Source organism: Geotrypetes seraphini, chromosome 10, assembly GCF_902459505.1.
Source record: "Geotrypetes seraphini chromosome 10, aGeoSer1.1, whole genome shotgun sequence".
Lineage (NCBI taxonomy): Eukaryota > Metazoa > Chordata > Amphibia > Gymnophiona > Dermophiidae > Geotrypetes > Geotrypetes seraphini.
The window spans coordinates 103,356,515-103,374,818 of record NC_047093.1 but is presented as its reverse complement, the minus strand read 5'-3'; the positions used below and the strand labels follow the sequence as shown (position 1 = coordinate 103,374,818).

General features: G+C 44.1%; 1 protein-coding gene across 3 annotated transcripts in view; it reads left to right on the top strand.

Moving 5' to 3' along the window:
• The window catches only part of LRSAM1 (leucine rich repeat and sterile alpha motif containing 1), a 542,506-nt gene that overhangs the window by 30,341 nt on the left and 493,861 nt on the right, over nt 1–18,304 (top strand). For all 3 annotated transcript variants that reach the window (XM_033960298.1, XM_033960299.1, XM_033960297.1), the window contains exon 3: nt 12,707–12,763. In XM_033960298.1, the coding sequence (XP_033816189.1) occupies nt 12,707–12,763 (57 nt within the window). The remainder of the gene's footprint in view (nt 1–12,706; nt 12,764–18,304) is intronic.

The window sequence follows — 18,304 nt, the reverse complement described above, 5'->3', positions numbered from 1 at the left end:
CTTCTAATTCTCCCTCTCGCCGAGATTCTCGGAGGAGTGTGTGGTGCAGTGGTTGGATCTACAGCCTCAGCGCCCTGGGGTTGTGGGTTCAAACCCCGCACTGCTCCTTGTGACCCTGGGCAAGTCACTTAATCCTCCATAGCCCCAGGTACGTTAGATAGATTGTGAGCCCACCGGGACAGAGAGGGAAAAATGCTTGAGTACCTGATTGTAAAAACCGCTTAGATAACCTTGATAGGCGGTATATAAAATCCTAATAAACTTAAAACTTAAACTTAAACCTCATTCCCCCCCCCAACGTTTTCTTCCTCTCTCCCTGCCCTCTCTTTCTTTCTCTCTTCATGCCCCCTTTCTTTTTTTCTGTTTCTCTTCTTTCCTTCTGTCTCCCTGCCTGCCCTCCCCCAAGCCACTGCCACTGCCGCTGCCATCGGATAACAGGCCCCCAAAGCCGCCTGCCGCCGGCCAAGCTCTCCCTGCTTTGGGCCCATCAGCTTTCCTCTCCCCGACGTCTGACGTCGGGGAGAGGAAGGCTGATTGACCCAAGATCGACCGATTGGGAGAAATGCTACCGGGTCCTGCCTTTGAGGAAACAGAAAGTAGGCAGGACCTGGCAGCAAGAAGAGCAAATCGCAAGCTTCACTGACCTGTCTCCCGCTTTAGCCCGCGAACGGGGCTCTAACATGTGCGTGCCGGCTTCCCTTCTCTCCCCCCCCCCCCGACATAACTTCCGAGTCAGAGGGAAGAGAAGAGAAGCCGGTACAAGCACACGTTAGCACAAGTTCTCCAAGCCGGTTTTTTAAAAAATGATTCAGGAGCAGAATTCAGGAGCGGGACAGTCAGGAGGGAAAAAAAGAGAAGGGAAGAAGGGAACCCGCTCTGCGATCGACTGGGGTCGCCTGAGCGAGCGACCTGTCGATTGCGATCGACATATTGGGCACCCCTGTTGTAGATTATTAACAATCTCTTCCATTTGGGGTTGCATGTCATTGTAATGAAAAGACCAGGCTTGACATATTTTCTGACAATTGCCATTGCATCGTGATAATTTTGTAGCATATTTCGGGGGCTATCTGTAAATGAGGAAGGCAAAATGTAAGTTTTTCCAGGAATTAGGTCTGCATCATTGGCTTCATTACTCAAATAGTCCATTAATCCTGTGTATTTTTCTACTCTTAATTTTGGTTGATTTTTGGCGTGCATAATTTAGTCTGTTGGCTTCAGTTTTGACATATGCATCTACGATATATTGTTGTGTAAGTCGACTAGCTTGTAAGAAGGGATTAAATTCATCTCTGATGGGAAGACGGTACTCATAATATTGCATTTGTGTTACCCTAACTCTATCTAATCCCAACAAAGCACACCATCTTCTGCCAAAGCAATGCTAAATCACTCCCTAACACCCTCCCCAACACACATCTCCCCACAAATCAATGCAAGACTGTTCCTTTTCCCTTACCAAGCAGACCCCTCCCCACCAAGATTTTTTATTGTTCCCTAGCAAGCACACCCCTCCCCCCAAAAAAAAGAAAGATCGCTCCCTGGCTCCTTTCCCAGCACACTCTCTTTACCCAAATCAATGAAAAATTATTAACTGCTCCCCTAGTACAACTGCTTTACCCAAATCAAAACAAAATTGCTCCCTGCCCCAAGCACACAGGTTTTGGCTTATCTGAGAAGTGTTCAGTTTTCTGGAGCAGCTCTGGCAGGGTCCAACGCAGGCTCCTTGTAGTAATAGGAAAATCGCCACTCGTTCACTGCCGCAGACTCCTTAGTGAGATTGAGGAAACAGCCACACACAATTTATATAATTTTTAAATTTATTTATTTGTGTAAGTCTGCATTTTTTTATCTCTCCCTGCCTCCTTTGTTTGTGTATGTTTGCCTCCCTGTTTGTTTGTTTTTTTGTGGGTTTTTTTGCTGTGTGTCTCCTTGACCATTGTCTATCTGTCTCCTTGGCTGCTGTGTGTCTTTCTTCTTGGCCACTGTCTATCTCTCTGTTTTTATTTTATGTCTATCTCCTTGGACACTGTCTGTATTTCTTTTTTTTGGTTTCTCTCCTTGGATGCTGTATGTCTATCTGTCTTTGTTTTGGTGTCTGTCGCTTTAGCTGCTGTATGTGTGTTTGTTTTATCCTGTGTGTCTCTTTCTCTTAGTCCACTGGTTTTTTGGGGTTTTTTCTTTTCTGTTTTTTTGGGGTTTTTTTGCTGTCTGTCTCTCTCATTGGGTGCTGTCTGTCTGTCTGTCTTTTTTTGCTGTCTGTCTACTATTCCGCTGTATGTCTGTCTCTTTTCTTTCCGTCTTTCTAGTTGGCTGTTGTTTGGCTGTCTTTTTTTTGCTGTCTGTCTCCTTGGCCACTTTCTGTATTTCTTTTTTTTTGGTCTCTCTCCTTCGACACTTTATGTCTATCTGTCTTTGTTTTGGTGTCTGTCGCTTTAGCTGCTGTATGTGTGTCTTTTTTTCCTGTGTGTCTCTTTTTCCTAGTCCACTGTTTTTGTTTTGTTTTTTTTGCTGTCTGTCTCTCTCTCTCATTGGGTGCTGTATGTCTGTCTGTCTTTTTCTTTTCTAGCCCCCTGTCTTTTTGTGTATTTGTCTTTGACTGCCATGTACCTGTGTTTAAGTGTTTTTGTGACATATTTCTACCAGTCTGTCAATGGGCCTTTTTCTTTTTTCCTTTCAATATCTCTCCCTGGCCCCCTGTCCTTCAGTGTCTGTGTGGAGATGTCAGGGGGATGTCATGTGTGTGGAGATATCTCTCACCTACCTTTTTTGTAGTAATAATGGAAATTGCACAGATTAATTTTTTTGAAGTAAACCGGTAGAGTATAAATCGTACAAAGTATGAAATCGCCACAGAGTGACTTGTGTAGGTTAAACCGCCACTTGACACTCATTTAAAAGCGAAAGTTCGCGTGCTGAATGTGCTCACGCGTAAATTTGTAATTCTGAAAGTCGAATGCGCCTACTGTTACCCGGATGGGAGGTGTTAAAAAAAAAAACATGCCACGGTTGCTTTCTGTTTAAGGTCGTGCAATACAGATCTGCCAGTTCCGCTCCTATGAGTTTGAAGCTTGACTTCTACGACTGAACTTTGGCAACTTTGTTTTTAGACTACCCTTAATTTAACAGGCAGCTGCTTTAAGGCTAACGGCACCCTTAGTTACTTTGCAAAGTTTATTTTTTTTTTTAAAAGCCGCCTTCGCGGCTCCTCTCTAGATCCCCGCCTGCATCGGAAGCCTTCTCCGACGCAGGTACGGCTCGAGAGAGGAGCCGTGGCGGCGGCTTTGTCTGTTGAAAATCATCCGCTCTGCCAAAAAACAGAAATGTGCAGCCACCCCTGGATAAGACGATTACCATATGTTTTGTGAAAGAGACTTCCACATTGCTGCTAATATTCAGATGCCTGAGCTCTTGAGAGGACAAAGCATGGCTTACTTTGGGTTTCTTTCTCCTCCCCCGTTGCCGAGTCTCCCTGTCACTCATAATCTAGGGTGTTTGTTCCTAGCCTGCAAAAATGGCAGTTTGTCGATAAAGCAACAACCTATAATGCACGTTTAAACCCCCCCCTAAAAAGACTTAGTTGTTTTTCGAAGTTGTTTTTTTTTTAGTTCAAAACCAACGCTGCGTCTCCTATCTCGATCCCCGCCTGAGTCGGAAGTCTTCTCCGACGCTGGTGAGGTTCGATAGAGGAGCTGTGGTGGAGGCTTTGAACTAAAAAATGAACTTTGTCAATTAATTGCGGCCCGCTGCGAGAGAGAGATGCTGGTAAAAAATGAACTTTGTCATTTAATTGCGGCCCGCTACGAGAGAGAGAGATGCTGGTAAGCGCGCATGCGCACTCTGCCGACCACGGAACGACAGATCAGGTAACACGGCGGTAAGTGTGCGCATGCGCACTTAGCGTTTTATTATAGTAGATGTATGTTAGCCAAAAAATAATAAATAATTAGACTTAATGGCTGTGTTGGCACTCAGACAAAGTGTTGCTTAAGCGTAGACATATATATACATGTGTGCATATGAGCCATCATGTCTTTGCATGTTTACATATGAGCAATGTAAAGTTTATGTGATGTTCGATGTTTATATATGGTATGCTTCTAATTTTCTGTTGTTACAGCCCCATACTCTCACATAATATTGCAATTACTTCCCTTTCAACTATCTTTCACTAAAATATCTTCTTTCAAAACCCCTTTTCCTTACTTTGTTTTACATAACTCCAGTCTCTCAATTGAGTTTGATTCTAACACATATAATTGCACTTGACTTGAGACCTCCTCTCATAAGTCACCTGCATATTTTATGACATCATCATTGCACTGCATTTAACACAGCATCATCAATGCGCGTCATTTCATTCTTCCAGCAGGATGCTAGAGGAAAGCACTCGCTTACGTTGGTAATTCTCCCTCTTTTTATTATCCCAGCTCTTAGGCTATCTAGCTTATTTTTGTAATTTCTGCCTCCACATGGTTTTATAGCATATATTTTGTTTGAGCTGTATTATTGTAAATTGGTTTTTTCTACCATTCGCTCATACCCGTTTTGTCTGAGACCGATAGAGTTTTCAATTACTGTTGTGCACTTTGCCATGTTTGGTATTTTTGTAGTTTTTTAGTTCGACCAGAGCTCCCTCATGCTTGATCCTTGGTGTCTCAATGTCAGCCTTAGCCCGGTTAATATTCTTTTTGCAGTTAATATCCTTTGCACTTAAACCCTGATTATTTTGTTACCCTTGGGATCACAGATATCCTTGAGCTTGTCCATGATTTGCTCATGCTCTGTTTTATTTAATTTTATGGTGTTCTAATATATTCTCGTATATTTTGGCATTGTACGTTAGCCTTGTTCAGCGCGGCAGGCTAGGGAACAGCAGTTCTATCTACACTTCATTTTCTTATAATCATAAACTATTTTAACACAATATACTGTTGAGCAGCTGTCTTTATTTCTTATATATATTATTTTTTATATACTGTATACTGCACTTTCACTTTTTGCATTTTCATGGTAATATGATCAACAAAAAACACATCTTTTATATACTTTAGCTTTTTACTTTTGTTTTATCTTTGTTTTTTTAATAAAATCCATTTCCATTTTCAATATAGGAGTATAGGCTTAGCTTTTAATTTGTTTTTATAGGGCGTAGGTTCACCTATCTTTTGAAGAGACCATTCGGGTATGTAACCTCTTTCTAAGTTCATTTCCATAGCCATTGATGTCAAATGCCTACCTTCATCTCACCTCAAATAACATTTTTCAAATCTGCATGATTTATATCCTTATTCAATATTAACTGTCATTTTCACGTCTGACTCAGAGACCCATTTATCTTGACATTCTCGTACTTGATCACATAAACACATAGAACACATGTCTTTTCACAGGAGTACACTAAGAAAAAGCACCAATTATTCACCAGCCCAGTACTGAGCCCAGAGAGCAGGGCAGGCAGGAGAAAGTCAGGAGGCAAGCGAGCAGAAGGAACAGAATCGGGAGCAGAGAGAGAGAGAGAGGAGTAAGAGGGGAAAGAATAAGGCAGGCGAGAAGTAGCTCCGCCCACTCCTCCAACAGCCCAGCACAGATCTGGAGCTCCCCCTTAAAATGGGAGGGGCCAATGGCGAGTGAATAGCTGAGCCCAGAGAGCAGGGCAGGCAGGAGAAAGTTGGGAGGCAGGTGAGCAGAATCAGGAGCAGAGAGAGCAGTAAGAGGAGAAAGAATAAGGCAGGCGAGAGTAAGGGGCAGCGGTGAGAGGTAGCTCCGCCCACCCCTCTGATATCAGCCCAGCACAGATCCAGAACTCCCCCTTAAAAGGGGAGGGGCTTAGCCATTCGGCGCGCATCGAAGGTGAGCGTTAAAGGCGCTCGCCTTATCGAAAGTGCCTTTGCGAAGGGCCTTAAGAAGGGATGAGTCACTGCAAAGAGGAAACACTAGAGAAGGACACCTACACAGGCAAGTACCACAAGGGCAAGAGGACAAACAATCAGTAGATAAACAAACACAGTAGTAGCAGAGGGCAATCACAGCAGACACAGAGGACACACACAAGCAACAAGGGTAGCAGGTTTAAAATCAGGAGAGGGACTTCACAGTAACACCGAGGATGCTACACAGATTCCTACACAAGGAGAAACCACTTCAGACAAAGTGTGAGAAGGCATATAGGGAGAAGCCACTTCAGACGGCAGACCGGTAAGCGGACAGTAATGGAAGCAGCAGACAGAAGCAGGATATTGAGCTACCTAGTTTTCTGCACCATTTGCCATATGTATGACTACCTACCCTCTGGGAAGCAGACTTATATATGCACTCGATGCGAGGAACTGGAGTGCCTGAAGAAGCAAGTCAGACTCCTGGAGAGCAGAATACTGGAACTAGAAGCACTTTGAGCAGTGGAGGAGGAGAACAGAGAGACAGAAAACTTCATGACAGAGGAAACCATTGAGGAAGAAGTCAGGGAGTTAGAGAAGTTCATTGAGGAGGCATACAGGGAGGCTGTGGAAGATCACCAACAACAGTGGAACTGCCAAGATACACCTACAGTGAGTTAGGACCACCTAGAGGACAACCACAAGGAAGGAATAGATGACACAGCAGCAAGACCTGGAAACAGCAGAGGGAACCCACAGGAAGATGAGTCCAGTGCAAGCAAGTGCCAAGAGGAGGGAAGATGGAAGTGCACAGAGGACACAGACCTACAGCTGGAGAGATGGACAAACACCGGGGACACGGACCTGCGGCTAGAGAGACAAGAGAAGATAGAGAGGACAGCGATCATCGTAGGAGGCTCCATCATCAGACAAGTCAACAGCCACATAGCGGGAGGAAGAAACGATCGGCTAGTGACCTGCCTACCAGGAGCCAAGGTAGAAGATATAGTGAGGCGCATTGACAGGATCATCGACAGCGCAGAAGAGGGAGATACAGTGGTGGTGATCCACGTGGGGACAAACAACGTGAACAATAGGAACTACAGCAGAGAAACACTAAAGGACCAGTTCCAGATGCTAGGAAGAAAGCTGAAGATCAGAATGCTGAGGGTAGTGTTCTTGGAGATCTTGCCAGTACCCAGGGCCGACGGGAAGAGGCAGACGGAGCTGCAGACAGTCAACGCGTGGATGAGGCGCTGGTGTGAGGAAGAAGGATTCCACTTTGTACGTAACTGGACGGTGTTCTGGGGGAAGAACAAGCTATACAGGAAGGATGGACTCCATCTCAGCAGAGACGGAATGAGGCTACTTGCAAGCAACATCCAAGCGAGAAATTGAGAAGATTTTAAACTAGGAAGAAGGGGAAAGCCAATAGTCAACCAAGAGTCGATGGTTTGGGAAACAGTATACCCAGGAAGATTGTGGTGAAGACTCACTGGATCAAAGGCAAGATAGAAATCTTGACGGATCAAAAGGGACACAAGAGGGAAGAAAGTAACAGGCTGCAAACTCAAGTGTATGTACATGAATGCAAGAAGCTTAAGGAATAAGATAGGAGAATAGGAAGCTATGGCACAAAAAAATTACCTTGACATCATCGGCATCACGGAAACATAGTGGAACGAGGAAAATGTCTGGGACTCTGTGCTACCGGAATACAAGCTATACCGCAGAAACAGAGTAGGAAAAAAAGGTGGGGGTATTGCCCTATACATAAAAGAGGGAATCGAGTCTACCGGAGAGAACACGCTGTAAATGAAAAATAAAGTAGATTCTCTATGGGCCAAAATACCAGCAACAAATGGAATGGAAACAAAGATCGGCATCTACTACCGACCCCCATGGCAGTCCGAATAAACTAATGGAGAAATGACAGACGAGATTGAACGCAACTGCAAGGGAGGCAACGCAGTTATCATGGGCGACTTCAATTATCCGGGGATAGATTAGAACCTAGGCACCTCCAGCTGCAGTAGGGAGACCAAGTTCCTGGATGCTGTAGGCAATTGCTTCCTGGAACAACTTGTCAAGGAAAATACGAGAGGAAATGCAATCCTGAACTTAATTCTAAATGGACTACGAGGACCAGTGCAAGGTGTAGAAGTAGAAGTCCCGCTGGGAAACAGTGATCACAATATAATCCACTTCAACCTGGACACAGGGGCAAAGCATCAATCCAGAACGACGCCATGGCACTGAACTTCCGAAAAGGGAATTACAAAGGGATGAGAATCATGGTGGGGAGGAAGATTAAGAAGAGGATAAGCACTGTAAAAACGCTAGAACAAGCATGGTCCCTTTTTAAGGTCAAAGTCACCGAGGTGCAAAATCTATATATACCACGTATCAACAAGAGATCCAAGAGGAAAAAGAATAAGGAACCGGCATGGCTTACTGTAGAGGTGAAGGAAGCGATCAGAGACAAGAAAGATTGAGGGATACAGATAGGGGTAGATATTAGCATGGAAAGATTATAGATAAAAACAAGGGGGCTATAGGGCTAAATCATGATAACCTGACAGGTCATGGACCTGATGGGCCGCCGCGGGTGCAGACTGCTGGGCGCGATGGACCTTTGGTCTGACCCAGCGGAGGCAAATTCTTATGTTCTTATTTCATTTAAGGAATGGAAAAGGTCAAACTCGGATGAAAACTGGAAAAAGCACAAACATCAAAGAAGTCAGTAAGAGGGGCCAAAAAAGACTACAAAGGAAAAATAGCCAAGGAGGCAAAAAACTTCAAGCTGTTCTTTCGATATATTAAGGGGAAACGGTGGGGCCATGGAATAAAGGGAGTACTAAAGGAGGACAAAGCCAGTGCCTACAAACTGAACACATTTTTTGCGTCTGTATTTACCAAAGAGGATATATCCAATATACCAGAAGCCGACAGGCTGTACGCAGGAAACGAAGACGGGAAACTGACAGGGTTGACAGTCAGTCTAGAAGAGATATGCAGGCAGATTGATAGGCTTAAAAACAATACATCCCCGGGACTGGATGGTATCCATCCAAGAGTAATCAAGGAACTGAAAGGGGTTATAGCTGAACTGCTTCAACTAATAGCCAATCTGTCGATCAAATCAGGAAGGATTCCGGAAGATTGTAAAGTAGTGAATGTTATACCGATCTTCAAGAAAGGTTCGAGGGGAGATTGGGGAAACTACAGACCTGTGAGTCTGACCTCGTTACTGGGAAAGATGGTAGAGGCACTGATAAAGGACCGCATCATTGATCACCTTGACGGACACAATCTGATGAGTACCAGCCAGCATGGCTTCAGCAAAGGAAGATCTTGCTTGACGAACTTACTGCACTTCTTCGAGGGAGTAAACAGGCAGATAGACAAGAGTGACCCGGTCAACATTGTACATCTGGATTTTGAAAAAGCATTCGACAAGGTCCTACATGAACGACTGCTTGGAAAAATTGCAAGCCATGGAATCGAGGATGAAATACTCACGTGGATTAAAAACTGGTTAGTGGATAGGAAAAAGAGAGTGGGGGGTAAATGGACAATACTCGGACTGAAAAGCGTCACGAGTGGAGTGCCACAGGGTTCGATGCTCATGCTTTTCAACATATTTATGAACGACCTGGAAATTGGTACGATGAGTGAGGTGATTAAATTTGTGTATGATACAAAGTTATTCAGAGTAGTGAAGACACAGAAGGATTACGAAGACCTGCAATGTAACATAAACACGCTCGAGGAATAGGCTGCGACATGGCAAATGAGGTTTAACGTTGATAAGTGCAAGGTGAGGCATGTTGGTACCAAAAATCTTATACAGAGAAACTGGGCCTCTTGTCCTTTGAAAAGAGGAGACTGAGAGGGGACATGATCGAACATTCAAGATAATGAAGGGAATAGACTTAGTAGATAAAGACAGGTTGTTCACCCTCTTCAAGGTAGAGAGAACGAGAGGGCCAATGGCAGCAAGAGTACTTTTCAAATTTGCTTCTATTTGCTATATGATATTATTTGGATTAACTCCGCTATATCTTCTCTCTCATTATGAATGGTACTGTTCGACTAGGCCTACTCAGCGCACCGGTTTATTTACTATTCCTAATCCCAAAAATTGCCGTTATAAAAAATGTTTTGATTGATCTTTGGCTTATCAAGCAGGTAAAGTTCAAGTATGGTTAGACGACCTGATTCAACAATCTGCATCTTATTGCACCTTTAGAAAATTGGTTAAGACCTGTTTGTTCAAAAAATTTGTTACTTGATTGATGACTATGTCATTATTTCTTAATTGTATTTTTCACTATTGAAATATTGTACTGCTTTTCTGTGTGCTTTGTATCATCACTGGAATGTCCAGTCCTCTTATTCTATGAAAGCCTAGAACGTTTTGGGTGTTGGCGGTATAGAAAAATAAAGTTATTATTATTATAATAAAGTTAAAAGGGGATAGATTCCATACAAACATAAGGAAGTTCTTCTTCACCCAGAGAGTGGTAGAAATCCGGAACGCTCTTCTGGAAGCTGTTATAGCGGAAAGCACCCTCCAGGGATTCAAGACAAGGTTAGATAAGTTCCTGCTGAACAGGAACATATGCAAGAAAGGCTAGAGTCAATCAGGGCACTGGTCTTTGACCTAAGGGCGGCCGCGTGAGCGGACTGCTGGGCACGATGGACCATTGGTCTGACCCAGGAGTGGCAATTCTTATGTTCTTATTTCACATCACTAGGACAGTATTCTCATTATTTCACATTCATACACAAATTTATATGTTCCAAAGTTGTAGATTTATCTTGAAATAATAAAGTCTGCACCAGTCTCATTAGACATAGCATTTTTTGTGTTGGACTTCCGTTTTTCTTTGGATTCAAGGGGTCAACTCTTTGGTTGAAAGAATCATCAATTTCATGTACTGCTTTTCTGTGATACAATCAAAGCAGTTTACATGATCTAGTAAGACTCAAGGAAAGTAAAGTAAATGGTAAGTTTAACTTTCATCTAAGCAATTCCAAAAGGTTTGACCTTGGTGACCTGTCAGAAAGTCACCACTACAGTAATACACTAGGGCCCAAATTCTCAAAACTTTAATGTGGTCGCAAAACTGGTTTCCAGACGGTTTAGCCTGTATCCATATTAGCAGCGGATTATCAAAGCAGCTTATCTCGGTCTTTAGCAAGCTTTCTAGCAGTCTCCAACATTGCCATGCAAATGGGCTCTTCAGTACTGAAATGAGCAATCTGGTGGATTCTTAAAAATCGCCGAGCCATTTTCCAAGAACAGCGTTGGCTTTTGGCAACAGAAATCAGTGACTGGTCTGGGGTGCTGATACAGTGACAGCACTGTCAAAAGTGTATCTTATAGCATGTCTTTTGACTGTGGCTAATGAAAAAAATAGATAAATTATATGATGGATCAAACTGTCATCTATTTTATTTTTTAGTGGGAGTAGTAAAAGCATGCTTCTTGAGCGCATGTATTATAGCCCCCTTTGGCAGAGGAGTGTGTGGCGCAGTGGTTGGATCTACAGCCTCAGCACCCTGGGGTTGTGGGTTCAAACCCCGCGCTGCTCCTTGTGACCCTGGGCAAGTCACTTAATCCTCCATAGCCCCAGGTACGTTAGATAGATTGTGAGCCCACCGGGACAGATAGGGAAAATGCTTGAGTACCTGATTGTAGAAACCGCTTAGATAATCTTGATAGGCGGTATATAAAATCCTAATAAACTTGAAACTTGAAACTTGATTGAAATTTATTTATTAATTATTGTGTTTATTATTCACTGCACCATTATTCACTATTGTGTTAGGCACACGAGAGATATCCAGTGATGGTGTGCAGGTAGGGGCTTCCCGCCACTGCCTTTGTGTTTAGCGCTGGAGGTTTTTCTTCCCCTCGCTATTACCTCATACTGAGGATGTCCCGTTTCACTTCTTCATTTTGGTGTCTGATGTATATCAGTTTAGGGTGTTTTACTCGGTTCACACACTTGCGTCCAGGATACCGCCCTTAGAACCTATTGATTTCACTGCATATTTGCTGTTTCTTTTTGCAAGTTCCCACCACCAACCAACACCCCCATCTCACCTTGGTAGCGGGAGAGTTGGCTACACTCTCCTACTGCCACACAATCCCCCATGTGCCTCCAATGCCTGCCCTCTCCACATACCTTATTTTCAGATGGCTGGCTGGACGGATGCCTACTCCCTCCAGCCAGCTGGCCCGCCTCTCCTTCCAGTCAGCCATCTGAAAATAAGGGTCGTTGGAGGCACCGGGGGGGGGGAGTTGCATGGTGGCAGGAGAGCATGGGTAACTCTCCTGCTGCTGAGGGGAGTTGGGGGTTGGAGTGTTGGTTGGCAGTGGCAGAGATTGGGCATCTCTCCTTCTGCAGGGAGTGTGTCGGGCAGGAGAGATTGTGCCTCTCTCCCGCTGCCAAGGGGAGTTGGGGGGTATTGGTTGGCGGTGGAAGACATTGGGCATCTCTTCCACTGTTGTGAGGGTTTTTTTTTGTTTATTCTGCACATTTGCCCATCACTATATAACCAGCAATGGGCACATGCAAATTTAACGAGTCTTCACTACTCTCCGCCAACCTCATTTGTATAAGTGTTTTTTGGAGAATGACTTGCTTTTTAAAATTGCTACTATAACGGCTGCGATAGCAGCCTGTTGGTATTTTACATGTTTAAAAAAAAAAATCTAACCCTAGATTGGTTAATTTGAGAATCTTCTTCATTTGAAAATTCTGTTAAAAACTACTATGGCTGCATATTTGAGCCTACGGTGTTTCTTTATCTTGTAGGCAAAAGAAGCGGGTGCCGATGATATTCTCGACATATCTAAGTGCGAATTATCAGAGGTAATTATATAAAAATGCACATATGTGTGTTTTATGTTAAAATATTAGATCTCAGATACCTGAGACACTGTCAGATTGTCACCAGGAATATGCTGTTAATTAGAGGTAATTGCATGCAACTACACTTTGAAATCATAGTGGGAAAGAGGTGTAGTAATTCCTCTTTTGTAACAAACTCAGGCATATAATAAACTGATGCCTAAGCTTCCCAGCAAAGATACTCTTTTATAATATTTTTAGTATGAGGATGTGACTCTTAAAGCTCCTTTTACAAAGGTGCGCTAGCGTTTTTAGCGCACGCACTGGATTAGCACGTGCTATAGCACGCGCTACTCGAAAAACTACTGCCTGCTCAAGAGGCGGTAGCGGCTAGCAGCTAAAACCGTTAACACGCCTTTGTAAAAGGAGCCCTTAGACCCTGTGTTATAAATTGGAACTCTTACAGTTTTGTGCCTAGTGACAATATTCTATGCTACTGATACAGGTAAGCAGTGGCTTCCCCCATGTCTTTCTCAATAACAGACTAAGGACTTTTCCTCTAGGAACTTGTCCAAACCTTTCTTAAAACCAGCTAAGCAATTCGCTCTTACCACATCCTCTGACAACGCGTTCCAGAGCTTAACTATTCTCTGAGTGAAAAAAAAATTTCTCCTATTGGTTTTAAAAGTATTTCCCTGTAACTTTTCTTACTTTCAGGAACGCAGCTCTAAAGTCTGGGTAAAAAACGAAATTTCCTCAACTATATTTCAAACCTTCGGAGTGCCACAAGGTTCAATATTATCACCATTATTATTCAATGTATTCCTTTCTCCTCTCCTTACATTAGCCCAATCGATAGGATTTACCATCTTTGCCTATGCAGACGATATTCAACTTCTTCACCCTATCAACACCACTAATAACTCTGACATAAAAGACATAAATAATAAATTGGATAACATAAACGAATGGCTATACACAAATAAACTTTCACTTAACATTGACAAATCTTGTGGACTCTTACTCCCTACTAAAAAATCTGAATCATTACCAGGAACTATCTCTATCAAATCCATCCCACTAAATATGGAAACTAAAATTAAACTACTTGGCGTCATCATTGATAGAGATCTCTCCTTTCACGAACATATTAGTTCCGTAGTAAAGGTCTGCTTCTATAAACTTCGCATCATCAGATCATTAATTTCCATTCTAAATACTGATTCTATTACTATATTGACCCACTCTTTAGTAATTTCTCACTTAGACTACTGCAACTCGCTCCTCAATGGCCTTCCGCAAAAAGAATTACGACGCCTTCAACTGATACAAAATACCGTAATAAAACTTATCTATAAAAAAAACAAATACGATCATGTCACTCCTCTCTTAAAGGAAGCCCACTGGCTTCCAATTTCTTATCGTATCACTTACAAAATTATTCTACTCACTTTCAAAATCAAACTCTTACATCAACCTACATTCCTTGATAAACTCCTTATACCTCAAAGTTCCACTCGCACATTAAGATCATCTGACCAAAAACTTCTCTATATTCCATCCCTTAAAGATTTTTATTATACTCGCAAAACAAACTTCGCTATAACAGCCCCAACCTTATGGAACTCACTTCCACAACAGCTCCGCGACGAACAACAACTAGTCAAGTTCAAGATCAATCTAAAGACTTTCTTATTTCGAGATGCTTTTAATCAAACATAAAAGCATCCTCTCTCTCTTCTTTCGGCCAGCAAGCTTCCATTATTTTAATGTTCCCTTCCCTTTTGTTCAATCCTCCCCCCTACTCTCTCCTTTTCACCTATACAATGTAACTTTTCCCCTTTCCACACTTACTGCCCTCACACTCCAGTACGTCTAGTCTTTGTCATTTATGTTTAACTTAAGACATCTTTTAGCACATACTACTACATTTAATTCTTTTTTTTTATTTTTTTATTTTAATTTTATTGTAAACCGGCCAGACAATTGTTTGATGGTCGGGATATTAAAAACCAATAAACTTGGAAACTTGGAAACTTTGTAATTTTTGACAGAGTGAAAAATTGATCCACTTGTACCCGTCCTACTCCACTCAGGATTTTGTAGACTTCAATCATATCTCCCTTCAGCCGTCTCTTTTCCAAGCTGAAGAACCCTAACCATATTAGTCTTACCTCATATGAGAGTAGTTCCATCCCCTTTACCATCTTGGTTGCTCTTCTTTGAACCTTTTCTAGCGCCACTATATCTTTCTTTAGATAAGGAGACCAGAATTGAACGCAATACTCCAGATGAGGTCGCACCATGGAGCGATACATGGGCATTATAATATTCTTAGTCTTGTTAACCATTCTTTTTAAAATAATTTCTAGCATCCTGTTTGCTTTTTTGGCCACCACCACACATTGGGTGGAAGGTTTCATCGTATTGTCTACGATGATACCTAGATCCTTTTCTTGGGCACTAATCCCCAAGGTGGACCCTAGCATCCAGTAACTGTGATTCAGGTTATTCTTCCCCAATGTGCATCACTTTGCATTTGTCCACATTAAATTTCATCTGCCATTTTGGCACCCAGTCTTCCAATTTCCTAAGGTCCGCCTGCAATTTGTCACAATCGGTATGTGTTTTAACAACTTTAAACAGCTTAGTATCATCTGCAAATTTAATCACCTCACTCGTCGTTCCAATTTCCAGATAATTTGTAAATAAGTTAAATAGCACCGTTCCTGCCGTGTTTCCCCGAAAATAAGCCCTAGCATGATTTTTGGGGTAGGTCTTAATATAAGTCCTACTCCTGAAAATAAGCCCTAGATGCCAACAGCAGCACTTCCCCCCACCCTCTCCCCGTACCCCACCCGCCGACCTTTCCATCTCTCCCTCCCATGCCAACCCCGACCATGAGCCAAAATACCTGGAAACAAACGGCAGTGTCAGCAGCACAGGCTGGATCGCAGCCTGCCCTTATCATGCCCATCCGTTCCGTGGTGCGTTGCTGATGACATTATCAGTGATGTGGCAGAGGAACACCCGGACGTGAGAAGGGCAGGCCGTGCGGAACTTTATCAAAAGCTTTCTTAAAATCTAGATACACTATATCAACTGGCTCACCTTTATCCACATGTTTATTCACACTTTTGTAAGGTTTAGCTCCTAAAATGTAAGGTTTGGAGGGATAATGTTGAGGCGGCCTTACAATTCGCCAGGTCCTGGGTTCAATACCCTCGCAGAAAATTCACCCTCAAATGTAAGGTTTGGAGGGATAATGTTGAGGCGGCCTTACAATCCGCCAGGTCCTGGGTTCAATACCCTCGCAGAAAATTCATTAGGAAGTAGAATCACTGACAAAGACCACTAAGAGTGCTTGCATAAAGAATATATATATTGTGCAGAAATAAGCTTAATATTACAGAAAAGAAAAATTTATAAAGATTACAATTAAGCATTACAGTGGTAGAAATGTTTTACAAATACAGAAACTTGCTTCTGTGCTCTTGTGAATGAGAGAAAAACACAGCTTCCTGCATAGGTGTTGTGAGGACAAAGAAAGAGAGAGAGGTAGAGAGGAAAAGGGGAGTGGGGAGGGTGATGTTCCAAGCTTCAGGTTCCAGAGAGAGAGAGAGAGAGGGGTGATGGCAGAGAGGAGGCTTTTATAGGTTGGAATCTTATTCTAAATTTAGAAACTATTGTATGTCCCAATATCTTTCTGTTTATAATTTGTAAACTGTTTGAAACAATGGTTAGTTTAATTGATAAGGAAGATGTGATACTTGCAGGCATGATAGATGGGATTAGTTTCTGGCTTCTTTGTCCCATTCAATTAGCATATCTTCTTGATAAACAATCCAGTCTGGCTGGATGCTTAATGTATGTGAATTCTGTGCAGGAACATTTAGGCCCTGATTCTCTAAAAGTGCGTCCCGATTTTAGGCAGCTGTAGGCGTCCTACAGCTGTCTAATCAGCCAATCAGGATGCACGTTTTTAAAAAAAAAATGCTCCCCAGGCAGGCCGCCTATATTGAAGGCGAGGCCCGCAAGACACCTAGGCCCTGATTCTGTATAGGACGCCCGGGAGAGGCGTCCTATTCAGAATCGTTCTAAACTAAACCCCGATTCTGTAACCGGCGTCCATGTTACAGACGCGGGTTAGAGAATCGGGTTAGATTAGACACGGCCCGCTACACTTATCGCGGCAAGGGATCTCTCTGCTGCTATAAGTATAGCGGGCCGTGGCCCCCTGACCGATCACTGGCAGGAGGGTGCCCAAACCCTCCTGCCCGAAGACGCACCCCCCTCCCCGACACTACCGACCGCCCCCCCCTCCGACACTACCGACGGCCCCCCCCGACAATATCGGTCGCTGGCAGGAGGGTGCCCAATCCCTCCTGCCCGAAGACGCACCCCCCCGGTGCTAACAACCCCCACTCCACCAAACCTGTTCTTACAGATGGGTCTTGCACGTCGAGCAAGCAGGCACGCCTCGTCGAAATGAGGCGGGCCCGCCCCTTCCCGGCCCATCCCGCTGAAGCCTAAGGCCTGATTGGCCCAGGCTCTAGAAGCCTGGACCAATCAGGCCTTAGGAATAGCGGGTCCGCCCATCCCTACTAAGTCTAAGGTCTGATTGGCCAATCAGGCCTTAGATTAAGTGGGGATGGGCGGACCCGCTATGCCTAAGGCCTGATTGGTCCAGGCTTCTAGAGCCTGGACCAATCAGGCCTTAGGCTTCGGCGGGATGGGCCGGGAAGGGGCGGGCCCGCCTCATTTCGACGAGGCGTGCCTGCTTGCTCGACGTGCAAGACCCATCTGTAAGAACAAGTTTGGTGGAATGGGGGTTGTTAGCGCCGGGGGGGTGGTGCGTCTTCGGGCAAGAGGGATTGGGCACCCTCCTGCCAGCGACCGATATTGTCGGGGGGGGGATCGGTAATGTAGGGGGGGGGCGGTCGGTAGTGTCGGGGGGGGCGGTCGGTAGTGTCGGGGAGGGGGGTGCGTCTTCGGGCAGGAAGGTTTGGGCACCCTCCTGCCAGTGATCGGTCAGGGGCCACGGCCCGCTATACTTATAGCGGCAGAGAGATCCCTTGCCGCGATAAGTATAGCGGCCGCGTCTACTTACAATGTAGACCAGCATTTTGCTGGCCTACATTTTTAAGCTTCTCATCTACTAGGGGGACGTGTAGGGCCGCCTAGGTTCAGCCTAAGGCCCGCCTAAGGCCCTTAGACGAGCTTAGGCATCTTGCGGGTCTCCCTAGGCTCCCGGAGGCGCCTTCAGGCCTGCCTGGGGAGCATTTTTTTTTTAAAAACGTGCATCCCGATTGGCTGATTAGACAGCTGTAGGACGTCTAAAGCTGCCTAAAATCGGGACGCACTTTTAGAGAATCAGGGCCTTAGGGTCTATTTTCATCAACATTCCAGAGTCAGATTGATATAATGTCCCATAGGCCTTTGCTGACGTTGGTTAGGCCAACCGAAAATGCTGACTGCTAGCAATGCTAGGCTGACAACTTTCAAGAAGTCAAGCAAATTTGTGAGGCAAGATCTCCCTCGGCTGAACCCATGCTGACTCTG